Source organism: Ciconia boyciana, chromosome 1 (genome assembly GCF_034638445.1).
Source record: "Ciconia boyciana chromosome 1, ASM3463844v1, whole genome shotgun sequence".
Taxonomy (NCBI): domain Eukaryota; kingdom Metazoa; phylum Chordata; class Aves; order Ciconiiformes; family Ciconiidae; genus Ciconia; species Ciconia boyciana.
In genome coordinates this window covers 197,993,702-198,014,574 of record NC_132934.1, presented here as the reverse complement: position 1 = coordinate 198,014,574, position 20,873 = coordinate 197,993,702, and the positions used below count along the sequence as shown (strand labels likewise).

The 20,873-nt window shown below is 40.3% G+C and overlaps 1 protein-coding gene across 1 annotated transcript in view; it reads right to left on the bottom strand.

The window, feature by feature from the left end:
- ATP8A2 (ATPase phospholipid transporting 8A2) overlaps positions 1–20,873 on the bottom strand; it is a 349,297-nt gene that overhangs the window by 259,942 nt on the left and 68,482 nt on the right. The window contains exons 10-19 of the mRNA XM_072850471.1: positions 19,867–19,978; positions 19,010–19,175; positions 16,477–16,604; positions 15,201–15,278; positions 13,633–13,721; positions 12,838–12,882; positions 11,446–11,521; positions 4,034–4,139; positions 2,619–2,701; positions 879–928 (exon numbers count right to left, since the gene is read on the bottom strand). Of these exons, the coding sequence (XP_072706572.1) occupies positions 879–928; positions 2,619–2,701; positions 4,034–4,139; positions 11,446–11,521; positions 12,838–12,882; positions 13,633–13,721; positions 15,201–15,278; positions 16,477–16,604; positions 19,010–19,175; positions 19,867–19,978 (933 nt within the window). The remainder of the gene's footprint in view (positions 1–878; positions 929–2,618; positions 2,702–4,033; positions 4,140–11,445; positions 11,522–12,837; positions 12,883–13,632; positions 13,722–15,200; positions 15,279–16,476; positions 16,605–19,009; positions 19,176–19,866; positions 19,979–20,873) is intronic.

The following is a 20,873-nucleotide window of genomic DNA, read 5'->3' as shown; positions in this document are numbered from 1 at the left end:
CTGGTCAACTTGTCAGAAACCCTAAGACTCTTCTAGTACCTTTTTAGATATTCCCAAAAGTAGCCTAAGTATCTCCATTCTGAATGAAAAAGGGAAAGTAGTCAAGCATAACCTTCAAAGCAAGCCATGACACAAGAAAAGCTGCCTGCCCACATCTTCCCTGACTTTAGTTTTACATGCTCCTTTAGAGCAGAACCAGCCAACTCAAAAGAGGGCAAAGAACAAGACTTCAAGGCTTTAAGCCACAGTAAGAGTAGAAAAAACAGCAGAAAAGCCTACTGACTAGCAGTATCCAAACTGACAAAACTATCAATTGACAAGGAGAAAGCACCTTTTATCATCTGCAGTGATTTAGGGGCCCCAATTAATCACACAAGGCTTCTTGCTACCCAAGCAGTGCCCATCCTAACTAGCTGGACAAGCTAGGAGTGCTTGCAAGGTTTAGTTTTTCTATAGCTGGAGTAGTTCTTAAAAAGGGGCACTAAAAAGCCCTCCAGTTGTAGATTCCACCTACTCAAAACCAAGTCATTTACAGAAGCACTATAACAGTGCAATCTCAAAGCACATTCTTGAAGCAGACAAGTGACACATCAGGAAATCAGTGAGGCACAGAATGATGCTTTCAGGGCAGCACCTTCTCAATAAGCCAACAGAACTGGAGTGGCAGGGGAGAGCTTCATATGACATGCCAACAGCTACCAGTCTGTAAGAAGCTCTGTATTAGCCCTATATTGGAAACGAAGGGATGGAGGGGCAGGACAAAATTAAAGAAGTTCAGCTTTTCTACTGCATCAGCTGCATCTTTTTATTCTCAAGAATATATTTACAAAAATGGTTTTCTTGTTACCCTGCATTTAGTATATTAGAGGAAAACTTACCTGGAAAACTCCAGCACATTAAGAATTTCAAAGGTTTCTTCTTTTCCCAGCTACAAAAGAAAGCATGTAGTATTGTAAGTATAATTTGCAGTATATGCTTACGTGTGTAAACATGCAAGCTGGTTAAATACCTTTGTTTACACATCCCAGTGTAAATAAAATGTGGTAATAGCTCCCTCTCCTGGTAAAAGATGTAGAGCCCTATTTAACGAAGGCATTCTAATCTTACTTGAACATCTAATATTGTGGTATCCTCCATTTACTATTTTTACACCATTTCAAGGAACTATTATCTTAATCCAGAACAATAAGCATGCTCTGAAAGTTAAGCTGCACATTTACTTCTTAACAGCTATCAACTAAGAGACATATTACAGACTATGAGTATTATTCCAAGTTAAAATAAACATGCCATCCAGATTTGGTATCACAATAACCTTTGTCTGAACTGATTTATTATTTCTTTTACTTGAATTTACAAGCATATTATATTATATTTTTCATGGCAAAAAATGGTTAACTGAGGAGTAATTCCTGTTATCACCAACAACTCTTTGCTGGGGTTGAGCATGAGCAACCTAAGGAAGGAAAAGGATTTAGAAATGCCTTGTCTTTGCTATTCCTGTTGTATAACAGATAGTAGGACCAGTGGGAGTTACTGGAGTCTCAGAACTCAAATAGTATTTGTAGCATGTGGTTAAAGAAAGGGCTGTAGCAAAATCTAATTGCAGTACAGAATTATGTCCTACAAGGCATGCATCAACTCAGCAATATCCCCAAGGCCAAAAGCCCTCTCCAACCCACGTTACACGTACTGTTACAGATGTAGGCAACGAGGAAAGACAGGAACCTCTGGGAGTGACAGCTTTTATTGCTGGCTATAGACTGACCATGCTCCCAGCTTGGCATGCATGAGGAGTATAAAACTAGGTCAGGTGGGTCTGGGTCTTCCTGCAGAAGAGGGAAGAGACTACACAGCTCTAGATGACACCACTTATCCTAAGCTCTTCCCCTTAAACTAAACAGCAGTTTTCTGAGTAGTTGTAAAAAGTATGTGACAAGTCCTAGAAAGATATGTTAAGTGCTTAGCTTGGCAGTGTACCAAGAAACTTGGAAGTGAAAGCACCTGAGAGGAAGGACAAAAATACATCCCTTATTCTTAAGCACCCTACTATATTCCAGAGAAAGTTCTCATCTTCGTTGCACCTGTGTAAATCTGAAGCTACTTTAGCTTAGACTGCAACTTAAGTCAGAACATGGCCCCGTGAGTCTGAGACTGCCTGTTGTCAACTCTAATCCGTTAACTACACAGCCCTGCATACAGAGCTTTTTAAGCAGATACATCTTCTACAGAAGATCTTACTCAGAAGAAAAATTCCATTTCAATACAAATCAAACATTTAGAAGTACAGTAACTGTTAAACATAATAGGTAGAAAGTCTCCTAGACACATGAATTTCCTTCTGATGTGAGTGTGCTCATCTGTGCTTCCCAGACAAGGGAAATATTCTTCAAGCACAACTGCTGTTATTTCCCATATAAGCTTGCCACACATGTCACACAGAAGGGCAGAGAACTTTGCATCTAAAAATAGAGTAAGACAACTTTTCCCAGTCTGCAAAAGCCTTTTGCATGTAGCGTCCTAAAGGCCCTGTAAAGGGGAACTCACAAGAACCACACAGGAGACATTTATGCTCTGCATGAGCTTGGCGGTCTGTGCCATGCACATGTACTACTTACCGCATCAATGATAACTGAATGTGGAGTCCGTCCTGTGAAGACATAACCAAGTTTTTTTGCTCCTTTCACTAATGCCCCTTCATCTGCCAATACAAAAAAAGCTTAAATTTAGTCTGGTATGTAGAACAGGCCTGCAAAGCCTCTACTTAAATATGCCACACTGCCAAAACACAGAAGACCCCTTTCCCCATGTACTCCCACATCTGTAGGGCTGCTCTGCACACACTTCCACAAGAACATTCACATTTTAGTCCTACAGAGGCCATGTAATATCAACTACACAAACTTCATAGTCTGTATAAAACATCCTGTAACTACTGAAGCATTAAATGCTGTTGCTGTGAAGGAGTCATACTTTTCTACACAAAAAAGGGGAAATACCTGTTCTGAAAGCAAGATCAAACCTGTGTTACTCTGGCTTCCTACAACACATATTTAATCTATTTCCTACTGTAAAGGCACTAAGTTCAAGTGCTATAGAAGTAAGTACAGCGTTGTCTTCTGGAGACTGCACGGGCTATGTCATTAAGAGCTCAAATAACCAAGCTGAAACCAGAGCCAACACCTCTACCTCTAGTATGTAGTTATACAGCCTCATTAGGGAGCAAGTGGCATTAAGCACAACCACTGTACAAGTGAATTTAGTGCCCAGCTCAAGCAACCCTAATGTCTCTGCAGCTCCCTTGGTCTCCTCATGGTTCATCAACACTGTGACTAGAGCTGCCTTACACGGGCTGTTCACCCAACTCTTCAGACACTTTAAGACAAACTGAAATGCTGAAGCTTTATCACTCAATACATCACTACAACAATTCTAGAAACATCCTCAGAAACAGAGATAAATTTGATGGGCAGCAGGGCCCTACTGCTCTGTATTTTGGCCTTGCCTACCTCTTTCAGTACCACTGTGCTGCCTGAAAGAAGGAAGAAATGGGTGAAGAGCAGGCCTGAATACGGCCAAGACTGTGCTCTTCATTGTATTGTGTCATGTATCAACATCTTGTATTTGCATAAAGCAACATGGAAGCTACTAGATCAAGACAAACAGTTTGCACTCGTGCCAAATAGAGCAAGTAACTGTTCACGCAGAAACAAATCAGTACTTCCATAGGTCAACTACTGCTTTTCACCTCTGCATAAAGAGGCCACAGTAGAAGGTCTCATGAGAGTAGAAAGGATCATAAGCCTAGCCTAGCTCTACAGAAACATCATGGAGTTGGCAGTTTTGTATGAGGCATTCAAAGGCAGTGTGCACTGGTGATGGAAGATGCCAGATCTACTGCTAGCATCATGGAGGACATCTTGCTTTTAAAATCAATGACCTTTTCAGAAATTTCTGGACTTTCTTTTCATCCCCATCCATCCACTTTTACTCCCTCACTCCTTCCCTCCCCAAAAAGACAGCAACAACCAACCTGGAGAGGAGGCCTGGTAGATTATTGTATTTCCTTGTCTCTCAGGTACAACAGTATGACACACAGCCAGCAGAGTGAGGAACTCCTGTATGTGCACAGCTGTGGGCTAGACAGGACATTAGCAGAGTCAGGTTTAGTATTACACACAGACTGAGAGGCAGCTGTTCATTAACTTGAGAAGACCTCTTAGGTACCACAGACAAAAAAATATTCTGTTCTCTATAGGAGTCTTGGTCCCAGAACATCAATACAGCAGATTTAATGGCCAGCATTAATGACCTAGAGTGCTAATGATAAAGACCTCACTTAAGTTGCAGACAGCTGGGAAGCCAGAATATTCCCCCACCCCCCAAATATAAAAGCCTTAGTTTCATAGCACTCCAAGCTTCATATAGGCAAAGATGTCTGCCACAAGATGCTGATGAAAAATCAAGCAACAGGAAATACTACTTTGGTAGCTTCCACAACAGCTTTCAATAGATTAACAGTAACCACAACAGAATTAAAGTCATTGCAACTGCACCCTTAGTGATGAACATCCAGAGCTGACAGCAGCTGATTAGCCAGTAAAAGGCAACATCATGTGCTCTACCATAGGAATACATCATCCAGCCAAGCAGAAATTTGATCAATGGTCCCTACACATTCAGCATCATGAGAAGACACAATATAAAACATTGTTCACAGACTGCATAGTCACCAGCTATCCCAAAGTGCTTAAAGAGACACCACGTCTACAACTCAGTGAAGGTGCTATGGCACTGAAATCACAGGCCTCTGATCAGCAAGTTCTGGCAACCGTAGCTATAGTGACTTGAAATGGAGTCCCCCATCCCATTCTTCCCTCCTTTTCACCCCTGCCTCCGGCACAGCATTTCCAGTCTCACAGCAGTCACAAATGGTACTCGCTGCCCAGCTCACAACCTGCCATACTAACTTCATTCACAGTTCACACAGATCTTTAAGACTCTTGCCTGAAACAGCTGAAGTGAACACATGTTCCCCTCCACCAACTCTGCTATATCCGTAACATCCACAGCTGGTAGCATCAAAACCTTACATCACAGCAGCCGTTTGCTCAGTGACTGAGTCAGACATGAACTTCGCAGTTCTACCTTTGCAGAAAGCCTTAGTTGACTTTGCAAACTCTTGCAGAATTCTTGCATATGAAAATATCATCTAGTTTCCAAAGTTTTCATTAGCATAGCATATTTTATATATACTCTGGCTTAACAGAGCCACTACAAAATCAAGACCATTACAAGAGCTATTAGCACAAGGTCAGGCTAAAACCCCACTATTGTAATATTAAAACCAAGATCAGATGGAGAAGAATCCTACAAGATTCTAGTAAAACAGGATCCAAATTTTTTTAAACAGTTAATTAAAAGGTGCTTCTACACAATTTATTATGCTAGTGTACACCAGAATGTTTCACAACAGAAAAAAGGCCACAACATTCAAACAAAACTTTTCCAGTTGAAAACTACATGCCACCAAAACTCCTCTGATGCAAGAGACTTGTATTACACATTTTTCTAAGAGTATATGCAGTATTACTATCTGAAATGCAGCACAGTTATTTTATAAAACCCTTTAATCACATAGAACTACTGAGACATTAAAGACTCCTCCATTTCCTAACATTTAGAGGGGCACTTAAAATGCAACTTCTCACAATTAGGCCAGCAGCATTCACAACTGGCTCTCTTCTCTCCCCAAGCCAAGCTATGTGACAAAAACAAAAAGAAAGTTTTGTTCTATCTCAGGACCTATTTCAGGGACAAGACCAGGAATAGAGAAAAAATGTTGAATTTTTGTTTTTTCAGTATGGTGCACATAGCCTACATACTTGTACAACAAAGATGCACTGGCAATAGCAAGGTTTAATTACTAGGAAGTAAATTACTATGAAAGCCACAAAATGTCAGCTGGCAAACATTGTGTTAACACGTAAACAAAAAGTAAGCATATCAGAAAAAAGCGTAATAAAAAGACTGCAGATCCAATACATATAGTCTTGTTTTACTTCATGTACTTTGTCATGAATATTTTCATGAATAACTGTTTCATACAAGACCTTTACCTTTGCATACTGAAACTTCTGAATTGTATGGTCACAAGCCACTAAAATAACAACAGTTGTAGCTTTTGACATGCTGGAGTACAGAGGCTGTGTTCAAGAAAATGAACAGATGGAATATAATCACAGAGTAGTGTGTGAAATGTTAAGTCCACAGCAAATTACCAGTCAGGAGGTTACTGCTGCTCCATTATTTCAGGGAAAGCAATGAAAGTTTTATCTCCATCTCAAAATGCATAGCCTGCCAGATTCTCATTTCAGCATCCATTGCTGCAGACTTTTGATGTCATCCTTACATGTTTATCACCTAGCCCCTTATACGCTTTCATAGTATGTGTTCTATCAGCTGGAAACAACCTGTCTCCAGTAATGTCATAGATTTTAATCCTTCCTATGTATACATTTCTGCTTTCAAGCCAGCAATGTAATTTGTTGCTGTCTTGGTATTTTCACAGCTCACAATGTATTACATGGCAATCTTCCAATTCTATAGCAACAGATCACCAGAGGCCCAGCTTATCATGTCAGCTCCTCCACACAGCTGTCGTTTGTTTCCTTTCTCTATTGTTCCAGCACTGACACAGTATTTGTCGCACTGGTATGAATCAGGATAGAGCATTCAAATTCCTACTTCAGAGCTGTGAACAGAAAACTCATTAATAGCTTCTGTGGTGATACATCCCTTGCACCATGCCAAGTTTAACCCCAGCATAAAACAGAAGTCCCACAGGTTAACTGATTCTGCTTTATTACTTGTTTTCCTCTATTAAAGCAAGTCTCTGCCATTTTAGTACTCAAATTCTTGCTGATGGTCTCTGTGAGACATTCCTTGCCTGCTCATTTGTTAAGCTCAGCTCTATTTCTTCCCACCCCTTTTTTTCCTTCTCTATTTATCTGTAGCAGGAACAAAGTTTGCTTATTTTAGTCTCTTGTTCATCTGTCCACAGGCAGTTCTCATTCCGAGTGCCTTCCCCCCTCATATTTCTCCCTGTGTGCTAACAGCTCTGGGTGAAAGCTATTGCTTTTCTTTCTCTATGTCTTTTATAAAGATCCATGGAACACGTGGTGTACAGTCACCTATGCCAGCAATATACCCCACTGGCTGAACTTACTTTGCACGCTGCCCCTACAAGCTGAAGGCCACAGACCCTTTGAGACACAGTCTCGTATTTCTGGAAGCAGTCTCTGCATTGTTATCTACAAAGCATTATCTACACTGAAAGCAAAGTTTCCCTATCTAGAAGGCACACCATTATCCATTATCAAGCAGGGCATAGACCACTGGTCAGGAAGCTGTATCATAAGTTTTCATCCCTTCGTGTTCTCCCTTATTCAGAGGGAACAAAACACTGAGTCGAAATTCGGTCTTTTGGAGAACAAGCTGCACTCCGCAGAGCTATATATCTGCACACTCGTCACGCATGTCCTTATCTGGGCCCCTTCACTCTGAAGACAGAAACTGCATTATTCTAGCCAACTGTTCACAGTCTGATAAAATTACAAGGAAGTTGCATGTGAAGTCAAAGGTATTTATTCATCTCTCCTTTTACTCCTAGCACTATCAGATCAGTGCCTCCATTCACAATATTTCCAGATGAGCAGGACTGACTGGTTTTTGAGCAAATGGCCTAGAAATGGCCAACAGGATATTAAGGCACAGTTAAACAACTTGAGCTTACTACTTTGCATAAGTGTGGCACATTCTGCCAAGGACAGCTAGTAAAATACTTATTCATTTCATTACCAAGGAGAATTATGACTCACTGTCTTAAAAAGATGTGAACTTCCTACTGTTCTGTTCATTAAAATACCTGGAGAACAGTGTGAGGATCCAGCTATGTGGGGGATCTCTAGAACAGTGAAACTGGTAAGGCTGGAAGGGATCAGGATATTTCAGATAGACTCAAAGAACACATTAATACAACACACTCTGTTGATATTCAAATGCTGGTTAAATGCAAGTTTATTTTGCCCAAAGCCACCAAAATATGATCCATAATTAAAGATACTGCCTTGTACTTGAGCAAAATAAAAGTACCAAAGTCCCATGCACAATAAGGGCAAAAGCAGAAGAGTGAAAAATATTTCTCACCAGCTGTAACAATTTAATTGTCAGCTGTAAAACAGTATGTTTGGACAGTTTTCAGGCAACAGTTACTTTCTGAACTAAAGCCTCCCAGAGGTTCTCACCACCCAAATGTATTTTCTCCCTACTGTACTTCAAAATCCAGTTTTTCATTCCAGTAGTGATATGCTTTTCATGTTCTGCTTTCCTAAGGAATTAAGAATCAGCTGACAACAGCGGTCATTTCAACAAAGCCTGATGGGATAAAAGCCTCAGTTCCCACACACTTCATGAAAATAAGCAGACGTGTTGGAGAGATCTAAATGAACACTTTCACTGAAGTAAAGGCTCAACATAAGCAGAAGTTATCTGTTCTGCCTGGCCAGCTGCTTAACTACTCATCACACATACTCACTGAATCAATTCATGCATCTGCAGCTATAGCACATTTGCTGCTTCTTGCCCAAGCAGTAATTTGCAGGCCACAGAAGACTTTGTATGCAGACTGGAATTAGTAGAGGAAGTTCAGAAAGAATCCAGGGAGAGAATAGAGACGTCTAGGATGAGATCCAAGTTTATTCATTCTTTCACTTCTTGACCTCCTTCCCTGCACTCATATCAGGGTAGAAAGTAACCCCAGACCAAATGGGCTTGCACCTCCATGATGAGTTTATTCACAGCATATGTGCAACTCACAAGCACCATGATAAAGACCATCTAGCATATTCTCCAAAAACTTAAAAGGAAGTTTGGTAATAACTGATCTTTTCTTACTCTAATAAGAGTTTACGCTGTTTTCCCTATAGAAAACAAGCCAGCATCATACTCTTGGCGCTGCTGCACAGTTCATCCAACAGAAGCTGTTACAAAGAAAAAGCATAGGCAGACAAACCTAGGTACTTTCTTCCACATAAAAATCCCAGAGGAGCCAAGAGAAACCTCCACATGTTTTAAAGACAAGTTATTTTTCCTTGGAACACTTCCTGCAAAGCAATAATTCTTTGACTGTTACTCAAGAGTAGACTTGGCCATCAGTCAGTCCTTACACACCAGCAGCCCAGAAGAGCTATGAAATTTAGATGTGATGCAGGACGCTAAAAATCTTCCTAGCAGATGGAAGACAGTCTCATGAGGACAAGTACATTATTTTTTATTTTCAACCTGGAAAGAAAATTACTTGGCACTGAGACAGCTCTAAACTAATACTTGCGACTGGATTGAAAAAAATAAAATCTTCAAAACCAGAGCAATGAGCACTTAGTGAGCATTTGTGAGAGATAGCACATTGACAACTTCAGCTGCAAAAGGGCAAATGTTTAAAAGGGAATTCATTGCCCAGCTGAGTACAGCACCATCTGACCCCACAAGGCAGCTTGTGCTAGAACACTTCAGTTTTATTACCTCAGTTCACTAAATGAGTAGAGACTGTCAGACATCTGTAAACGGCATCTGCAGCTATCTACTAGCTATGAAAACTAAGACACTAAGGAGTTTTAGGTAGAAGGAAGTAGTTTATGCACCTTAACAGCTGACCTAATGCAAAAAGCTAATAGGCTAGAAACATGCGTCTCTTCCCTCTCCCACTATCCTGTAATCCAGCCCTCATCTCACTGATGCAGTTTGACAAATGGATCTGAACTTCCAGAGCAAACTGTCACATGTAGTCCTTGCATTCTTGTGCCTTGTGCTAAATCACCATTTGTCAGTGGGTGGCATCCATCCCTCCAGTGCAGTCAGGCTTCAGAAGATACCTTTGGCCTACATAAGGCACACCTTAAGTCTTATCAGCCAGAAGTTTCCCCACTGATTGTCTGAGTTCACACAGCTGTGCAATGACAACAGTATTTATCCGTTCAAGTTGTCAGCCAAAAGGAAACTCGATGCATAAGGGTTCAGCATGCAAAGAACAAAGACTTCTATCTGAGCTGTCTAGACTAAGTGACACCTAAGAAAGCTACCAAAATCTTTTATTTGCCTGCTACAACTGCAAATATTCCTTCTACCTCCCAGAGCAGAAGCTCTACCCAGAGAAGATCAAAGAATTAGAGATATCCCAAAGTTAAGGAGCCATCTCAAGGCTAGATGAGAAACTCCATCTCACAGCCCATTTGGTATATGTCCCTTTTGCTGAGTCTATTAAAAAGTACCAAAGCACTTTTCTGTATAGAACCCTAAAGCAACAGCCAGCAAGGAAGAGGTCAAACACACTTTATCTGTAGCCTGCACCTAAACCAGTAGCCTTCCATTCAGAACAAGCACCTGGAATCAGCAACTGCCATAAACCATACTGTAGCTATATATAAACAAACAGAACACAAAAGAACAGGAGGCAACCCAAATCTTGGCTGCAAGTGATGTGCAGTGGGGAAGTCCTTCCAGTACAGATGATTACAAAAGCCACACAGGAAACCAGTACATTGTCCTGGCAGGGGCACCATCCTGAAGGTCAGAGCACAGGAGCCATCTTCAGGCTCTACCACTCTGAGGAATATGTAGTAGCATACAAAGTAATTAAATATTCCAGCCCAGTTACTAAGAAGAGCAATCAGCTAATTCAGTTTGTCATTTGAGTTTGCGCTTGCCAATGCCCAGATCCCTATACGGTTTCTGCAAGATAGAAGGGTCATATTTTTCACAAGTGACTTAAATTGTTTGGTGTCCAGTCAGACACTTCATAGCTGCATGGTTTCTGAATAAGCAATGAACTGACACTCTCCTAAGGACTAGCTCCCGTGAGGACACAACCAGTTAGGCTAAGATTACTAATCACTAAGTCTCAGGCTAAGCTTAAGCTTGCAATTAAGTCCCATCTCTTACATCCTTTACGCAATTGGAATTCCTAACATTTGCAGAATTTAAAGCAGGTCTCACATGAACCACCTTACAATGCTCTGGATTACTGTTAAAATGGTATTTTAACAGTATGGATGTTTGAACACTCCAAGTAGTTTTTCTTTTAAAGAATTACAATTTCTACCATCATTTGCTACAAGACACTATCTTCCATATACACTAGCATATATGAAGCTGTTTTATAGCTATCTGGTACCCATATCGATGTCACTGTTTCTTTAATTCAGTAGTAAGACAAGTGGGCAGAAAGGGGTTGGGGGAGCTATTTTGTTTCCTTTTTCCCCACTCTGTGGTTGCATGACAAACCCGTGGAGCAGACTTGATGACACAAGTAGATTTGTTTAGCATTCAATTCCAGAGACACCTAGAATAGGGTGTTTAAGAGACATGATATTCGAAGAGTAGACTTACATGGTCATTTTCAATGTTTTGCAGCAGTCTTGGGTCATCAAATTCACACGATTCACTGGTGGAAGGAGGTAGCTGGCTGCAGAGCAAGACAAGCATATTCAAACATAACAGTGGCAATATTTCCAATCTTACTACTTCATCTATTTTATTGGAAAGCAAAGGAAAAACAAAATAAGATTCTACTGTCCTTGAAAGTATTGTGAAAAGATCATGTGAGTAATGCACAAAGTGCTGAAAGAGCAATAATTTCTTCAGAACACCAGCAAGAAACCCAAAATGGATATGCTTGCCAGTGTATTTGAGAAGATTCAAGTGTCAACACACTTCCTAGGACAGATGTAGCAGAAGCATTTTTAAGTGTACTTGAAATACAAGGATTTCAAGGTGACTTGCTTTTAAGATAGGGCAAAGATCAATATCCCTAAGCTTCCTCTCTAGTCAGTCAGTTCTGCTTCAAGTTGACCACTGGAGGATTTTAAGCCTCAGTACTCCAAATTAGTACCTGGAAGAAACTCTTCTACAGAACTGACTAGAAAATAAGCATACAAGAAAAGATGGCAATGAAGGAAACAGCAACATATTGGAAGATTATCCACAGAAATCACATCTCCCAAAGTAGCAACATACCATCATATCATATCACCTTCCTAAAAGGTGATCATAAAAATGAGACGGACCAATGGAGAAACCTAACCTAGTTCATCAGAAAGTGGCTAACAGCATTCAGTGTCTACCTGTTTCTTGGGTGGGAACTCACTTCTTACCAATATTTGCCAAAGCCACATCAGCCCTCTCTAGCTCTTCCCCCCCCTTCCTGTTAATCTGAATATAGCTACAGTGACACCTGCGTAACACTTCCAGGTTTTCACTCCTTTCTGTAGAACAGGACAGACCCATCACCTCTATTCATTAAATCTCTGAATAAAGAGGATTGGTTCTCTTGACATGAGACATCTCCATATCGAGCTCCTTCCCAGTTTAATTGTTAAAAGACAGCATTTTAATAAAGTTCCTTTTCTTTTCCTTGTCAGGTTTGAACTTAGTGATTGCAAAGAGTAACATTCAGTCTCTAGCTAGAAGTAAGGTTACTGTAAAGAAGGTTACTCGTAGCTTGTAATTTGGTTGTCTGCAATTATAATTAAGCACTGCATTAGCATGCATCCAAGCCATTCCAGCCACTGCCCATCCCTCACTCCCCTTCACCCACCATTTCTCTAAGCAGAAAAGATCCATCACCACCCACTAGCTCTGCATTAGGCTCCTGCTGGAAGAGCATTTTACTCAAACACATCTCTCCCTTGGGCTTCTTCCAGTCACAAACCGGAAAGCAGCCTTTATATAGATTGTCCCCACTCTGCTATACAGAACACACACGTCTTAAAATATATTTACCTGAAGTCTTCTGATGAACGTTCTCTTTCCAGCTCGGGAAAGTGACTGAGGGGTAGAAAAAGGAAAACACACATTCATTCCACTTTTTGCAAATCAAAAAACAGGCAGAAGGCTAAGATCATTGAGTCATCACACATACAAACATATGCTGGAACCATGGGTTCAGCTGTTCATACATTTGAACGAAGTTTTCTGCCTTTTGAGGTATGTAATTTAGCTGCCATGAAACTCAAAGGTTAACTTGCACAGACATCTTAAAACTACCCATTTAAAACTAAGATTTAGTATTCAAGACTCAAAAGGCCAAGTGCTATGAAATACTGGCATGACTCAAAGGGATCCTTTTGACAGAAACAGAACAAAACCAGTAAGCGGGTATCCCTCCCATGGAGGAATATTTAACTCTACAACTACAGTTACAGATGCATTGTTGTAATGAAATTCTGGTTCATCTGAAGAAGTCACAGAAAGATGACTGACAATTGCTACCCTTGGGCTGCATCTTCTTCCCTCTGGAAAGGCCAGAGATTATTTAAACTAAAGCAGAAGTGCTAAATCATGATCAGATAAGTTAGGAAGGAGTTATTTCTGTTTACTTCATGTAAAGTACTCCCCAGGTCTGCATTACATAATTAGTGTTGCAGGACATGAAAATGAAAGCTATTAAGTGAGACCACAAAATATACTAAAATAACAGTTGAAGAACAGAATGTTCTAATCCTGTTCTGATATAAAAGTATGTATCATTAATAAGCACATATTAAGCTACACAGTTTCTAAAAAAGTCATACCTACCCATATGTCACTCCAGCAATACTACATTTCTTAAAGGTCATGATATTGCATGTTAGAGTACCTGTTTTATCAGAAAACAGGTATTTTACCTGGAAGAAAAAAAAAAGTCTAGTTTTCAACTTGCAAAGTAACAAAACTTGAAGTGGAAAACAGATTAAGTATCAGGAAAATTCTGGGAGACATAGGGCTCAAGTGTCACAGTATTGGCCAATGTAGGCTTATTACAGCTTGGTTTGTCTTACCAAAGCTACAGGAAAATAATCAGGAAAGTTATTTAATGGCATTATTTCTTCTTTATTTCTAAATGCAGCAAGGCCCTAATAGTAGGTATCAATTGCCTAGGCTCCAGTGTGGTCAAGACAGATGTACCTGCTTGTGCTAGTTGAACATTCACCAAATCTTTCAACTGTACTAACATCAAACAGCAAGACTGGAAATAAAAACAAAGACTTAAATTCTAATGATTCTTCAATAATCTTAACACACTGAAGAAATTCTGTGTTCCATAAAACACCAAGAATTTGCTTGGGGTTTTTTCCCCATAAACAGTACTGTGCAAGGAATATCCTAGAGTAAGTCCAAGTGGTATTCTGCAGGCAAACTGCTTTTTCTCATATCCAGTCACAAGTGGTCCTGAAGTGCAAGACGCGCAGCCACAGTCAGTACTGCCCAAGCTAATAATCCCTTAATAGAAACTAGTGACTTTCAGCTAGAACTTGGAGACAACACCAACACAGCAACACACCTTCTTGGAGCCTTTGCAGGTTCACAATTGCCACCTTCAGTAGGCCACAACATACCAAAATTAATTGCAAGCTAAATTCCACACTGTTCTACCTCTGTAACAGGTAAGATTTTAAACCAGCAACACATAGGAAGGAATGGTGCTAACACAGGAGTTAGCCAACTGAAAGACCAGAATATTTTGCCTAGAGTTGCAAAAAGCTTTTCCTCAATATTTGCAAATCAGTTACAAGATAGTGCGTTATACTATTAAAGTGATCCTTTAGCTGTGCACTACACTGCTTCTGAATACAGCACTGACATCTAACTTGCACAGGCTCCATTTCCAAAGCAGGTACCCAAACATCTGAGGAACTTCAAGTCATTAATATTCTAGCATGTAACACAATCTAAATTAGGATTAGAACTGCATTTTTTTGACTTGCATTTCCTGTGGGCTGGTCAGAAACATGAAGAACTAAGAACATGAAGAACTAAGGCTGAGGCTATTAGCCTGCTCTTCAGCCAAGCTTAGTCCTGTGCATTCTGTTCCAGTATAGAGCATCACAACCACAGAGCATCTCTTCAACACCCTTGAGGAAAAAATTCAGTTTAGAGTGAACCTAAAGATTCAACTCCCAGGCTTAAAACTGCCTATATGACCTCGAATTTAATTCTGTGATAGCTCATTATTTTACTTGTAAGACTTGGACTAATGGAAATAAAGACGTCCCATTAACCTGAGCCACAGAGCAACAGAATAAAGCAGATTTGCACAGCACACTCTCACACCTTCTGTCTTCCCAGAACATATCACAAAAATGACAAAAAAAATGTTGTCTTACCTGCCCAAGTTCCTCATTAAGGTTTGAGGTTCTGGCCATTGCAGGTGTATCTGTTTCAGGATAATACATATCTATGTCCTGAAATGAGAGCAAAATTAGACCTATGCTATGCAAATTAAACACTGAAGTCTCCAGCCTTCTTTTAGTCAGCTCCAGCTTGGCTTGATTGACTTAACTCCACTGGTGGAGGTTCTGAAAGCTTGTGAGACAAACAGCATCCCAGGCTGAATAGGGGTGCCTCCTTTCCAAAGTATACCTCCTTACTACATGTACATGAGAAAAGCCAGATTCAATTATAGGTAGTTATCATTTTCTTCATTGCATCTCTAGTTTAAGATTTTAGTACAGTAGGAAGAAGTTCTAACAGGCATTAGCCATGCTAATCATAGGTCTTCAGTTACAACAATGCAATCTACTCTAGCCACATCCATGACTGAAGAGACGATAAGTGACTCTGAAATCAACTCCTTCTATTATTGCATTCAATTGGGAGGGTAAACAAAACAGCTGCTACATGAACCAAAAGCAATTTCTCGGATAAACTAGTCAAGCATCTCCAATACATTATAAGCAGCTCAGAGAACAGACACATGTTAGACCTTATTTACTTGTATTTTAGAGGAACCACTACAACTTTAAGTAAAGTCCAAGGATTAATGCATACCAAGACAAGGTATTCCTCTTGGTTTTGTTTACCTTAAGAGTCATCACTACAGTGTTTTTGGTCCACAACTGAAGAGAAACACACTTTGAAGTCAAAGCTTGCCTGAACAGAGGGATCACTGTTTTGTTGTATGAGGCACCACCAACTCATCTCGTTACAGAAGAACTATGATTCACACCAGAGATGACCTCAAGGCCAGCCTCAGGATTTTTAACCCCCCACACACACACCCCTAAATAAGTCCAGTCTTTCCCTCTGCTGTGGCTGAGAGAAAGGTACTGAAGAGTTTTTAAAAGATATTTACTGAACATGAGTCAGCTGACAGACCTCCTTCAACCAAAAGAGCTGAGCCTTCCTTCTCATTCTGAAAGCCCAAGATATACAAGAGTGATCATTTGCAAAGGGGATCTTCCTACAACAAAATCTTGTAATTTCCTGTGGAACATGGAACTAATACAGAATAAATCCTCTGAACTTCTCTCTGCCTTTCCCAGAAGTTGCATCAGAAAAGTCATCAGAAAATCTGGTAAAGATTTCAGGGTGGGGTTTGTTTTTTTTTTTTTAAAGTCACTTCCCAAAACTGATGTTAATACATTTATTCTTGTTACTTACCCAGTTTATAAAAAGAGCCTGAGTAAACTTGACAACTTCCAATGTCACCAGAAGACTGATTGGAATAAGGTTGTTGTACAAGATTATAAATGTCAGCAGATTGTATCCAAAGTTGACAGACAGCATTTCTGTGGACCAAAAGACATAAGACATCAACAGACAGAAGGCAGAAGTCTGAGCGGTACAGTACAGGGGCAATCATCTTTCTGCAGTTGGCCTCATCAGATTTAGTAGCGCTAAAATAATCAGCAAGTGTGTTGAGACCTAGTATAAGGGCCTTAATATTGATTTCAATAGTACATACATAAAACACCCACAGAACACATGCCTGGATATACAGCATATTATGCCAGGTGAAGAAGGGCAAGATTGGTGAGGCTATACATTAGAGAACAGAACACTTTCTGAACAATTTTTGCTAAACAGATGGTGAGAGGTATGATATTCCACACTATAACCCAAATTTAGAGATTTATCTGATGTGTCAACTGCCCCAGTTAAGAGCCACCAATATCACTAGTAACAAACTTTACCTTTCAGAAAGTCCCTACTTGTTTCAGTGGAGTTAGAAAACAAAAAATAAAGACTTAAGTTTGTTCTAAAATCTGCCAGCATTGGCAGAATTGAGAAGTTACTCACACTAAAGAAATCTAAGAGAACAAACTGACTGTTAAACAGACACCTAGTAAATTAACTAAGGTATCCTGCTTAGGCAGAAGAGCTGTTATTAATGGTGACAATGTTGGGCAAGTTGCCCAAATAAATCTGCCAGCACAACTGGTCCTAAAGGGAAGGGGAAGCATTTACAAACAGCAGGCAGGAATGGGCAAGGCTCAGCAGAGACATGATGAAGGCTCCCATTCATGGTGCCACCCACAGCCTCTCTTTATATCCAAAGTCTCCACATTTGTCTGTTCTTCACTTTCCCTGAAGCTTAGGGAGGCACTTCAGTTAGCATGCAGAGCACCCAGCATGATGGGGTCACAGCCCACAACTAAAGGATTTTCAATGTTGCAAATAAGTTAGTAAGGAGGCAGAGGAGCAAACTAGGAGACAGAAGCCAGAGAAAGTTGATGAAGCCTAATGAAGATCAGAGCAAGACTTGAAGTTTGGACCCAGGCACCTCCAAGTGTAGGTACACATGAATTCTATACCTTTCATCAGTTTACAGAAAGAGTAGAAGCACACTAAATACTGGAAAAGGTTTTTCCCAATACAACCTTCATAAAAATTAGACATTGAACAAAAATTTAACATCTACCTGCCTAGCCTGAAAAAATGTCCTTCCCGTGTGTGGCAGTTACAGAAGCGATAGAAATTGTGTTCAGTTTACAAAAAAGCATCTATACAGACTACTATGCCACCCTCGTCTATTACGGGTTGCACCTGTTTTATATTAGCACAAGTTCAAGAGTTTGTTCCATTAATCTTTTCCAATATTACTTCCACCATTGGAAGGCACAAATTTAAACTGCCTCATTAAAAAGCTAAGGGGAGTGTAGGGAAAAAACTTTGAAAGTTGATGATACTGCTACTAGAAGATACTACAACTACCAAAACCCAGAGTCAAATATGAGGCACTTCCATGCTCTTCCTATATGAATTTTTTCATTACTATCACAACTGCTGTTCTTAAACTGCAGAAGACACCCTTTGCCACCTGTGTTGCAGTCACCAGCAGAGAGACCATTTGCAGTTCGCGAGAATTGTTTTCAGATCTGCATCTCAAGATGTTTGTAACAACACATTTAATAGCTAGCTATTGTAACCCCCTCAAGTCAGAGGTCTACGGGAGAACAATTTATTTGATCCTTAAGTGTTTGCATAAGGCCCATCTTTATCTGAACTAATAAATTCAAGGAGTATGAATGAAATTAAATAAAGCCCCTTAATAAAGCATGCTAAGAGATTGGTTTTCTCATTACAAAATAGTCAGAAGCCAAAATGACTGAAACATTACCCAATAAATACAAAATCGTAACATTTAGCATTTAACAGTTTTTTCCTACAATGAGAGCAGATCAGCATTTCTCACTGAAAAACAGCTAGAGAAATCCTTTGCTTCTGTACATAAGCATAAAGCTGAAGTCAGTATCATCAGACTGATACCTGCTATCCTGCAGTCAGGTACAGCCAGACATGATATATAAGGCAGTAGTACATGACCGGCTCTAAAAACAGATTCGTGCATGGCATCTCCACAGAGCTGAAATAACCTGAACACCAAATATCCAAGAATAAGTCTTGCCCCTCTTCTGTTTCTTCCCTGCTCCCTGGGTGGTAGGCCAGTGACATTTAGCTAACCTTTAGAAGATTTTATTAACAGAAGCCTCACCAGCAAGTTCACTTATGCCAGCCCATTGTCAAAAAAAAAATTACTGGGCCATCAAAAGCTGCAGGCTCTGCAGGCCTGTTAGCAACAGGCTCTGTTTCTTTCTTTGTTTCTTATTTTATGCATTCATTCTTAGCAACGCTAAGAGCCTGGCTGGCCCTACAGCCTGATACATCCCTAGCACACTGCCTGCATACTCACTGTTGGAGCCAAGGTACCAGACGACTTCACCATGTGTTCTGTTCCATAATAAGGCACCTACAGAACTCACAAGGGCCATCACCAGGAGAATACAGAACAAAACCAGGATCTGCATGTTGGTCACTTTCTCCACATTTGATCTCTTCAGAGGTGCTTTGGTTGAATTCTGAACAGCAGCAGAAAAAAAAAGTCTGGCAATGGCTTATACAAGAGGGAATTGCAGAGGCAAACTCAGTCTTTATTTTTAGAGTCCATTATAGAACTTGCTACCTCAACTCTATTTAGCTCAGTATTGTATGCAAAGCTCAACAAGGTTAATAGGAGCCAATACTCCTAATGACTCCAAAACTGACAGCAGATTGGAGTGAGAGAACCATTCAGTTCTGAAGACCTAGTACGCTCATCTCCTGTCTGTCCATCCCACTGACAGTCAGCAGAGGTGAGCAACACATACAGGTTGCTGGTCTCTCCAGGCACTCCCCGCCATTAAAGCAATACAGAGACTGTAGTCTTAACCTAATTATCTCCAAGTGCTAAAATTGTAGGTGGTCATTACCATCTCCTCAGCTGTTAAGCCTCAGTTTTAAATGTTGTCCAGCTACCAGATAAATTAAGATAAAATACAGTCAGTTTTGCTTACCTATTGAAGTGTTTTCAGACAAATACCTCATTAAGTGTTTACACATGTGCACATGCAACCTCAAGGACAACAGTATCCTTGTATTCCTCAAAGCCTCCAGGTCTTAAACAGCTACCATGAAATCATTTTGTAAACTCAGGTCCAGAAGACAAATAGAATACAGGAAAGATGACCAGCTTCTGTCAGAACATGCTCTAGATCTCCTTAAAAACTTTACCTGCATGAGTTTTGTATCATGTCCTGTATACACAACAATACCCAAGACCCACTGAGTGTTTCTCAGTTGTGCACCTCTTAGCAAGATCTGGTCTGGACCAACAGGAACTGGGCTGCAAAGCAAGAAGTATGCGTATCTTTCAATTCTTGATAATATTTTAGGAAAGTAATTCTCCCTTCAGCCTTACTCCCCCCTCAAAAAAAAAAAGACACAAAACAAAACAACAAACCACAAAAGGAGGAAAGTAGTATAATGAACTTACATTGTCCACACAACTCGAGAGGACTGAAACCTGTGTAAATCTAATCCCTGCTAAAGCACAGTAGGGCAAAGGCGATACAAGGGAGCTGTTCTAGTTACCCAAAACTTGAGAACTTACATGGCAGCCATAAGCCTACTCTGCACTTTACCTTGGCTAATAGGTTGTCTCACATTAAGGATAGAGAAGCATCACTCGCAGACAGACCATCCATTCCAAGCACACTATAACCTCACATACGCCAAACAAACCAACATTTGGGGAAAACTGTATTACCCATGTGATTTGCAAGTGGGATGGAAGCTATCTTCTTCTATTCTGGTGTCTGTCACTATTCAGTTGACATGCCCAAGGAATACGATTTTTGTGCAGGAAAACAGGTACAGAAAGATGAAACCTGTATGTTCCTACTGACCTTTCAAATTCTATGAATTCAAGTACTAAAACTAAGTTCTTTTCTTCTAAGAGTTGCAACAGATCAAAGTCAGACTGATAAAGACTCCAGATTCTGAGATCATTTTTCACTATAGATCTGAACTTGGTGCAGCCTGTGCCTCTAGCTGGAAGGAAAAGATTTCCCACTTCCTCTGCCTATCTCCTGCAACAAGAAGGCCCTAAAAACCCCACCCATTTCCCCCACTCTTCCTTCTCTTTAGATGTTACTTTTGATAAAAAACACTGATTCCAAAGAAACCACCTCTCCCATAACAAGCAGAAGACTCCATAGGAAGACAGAACTATGTTATCT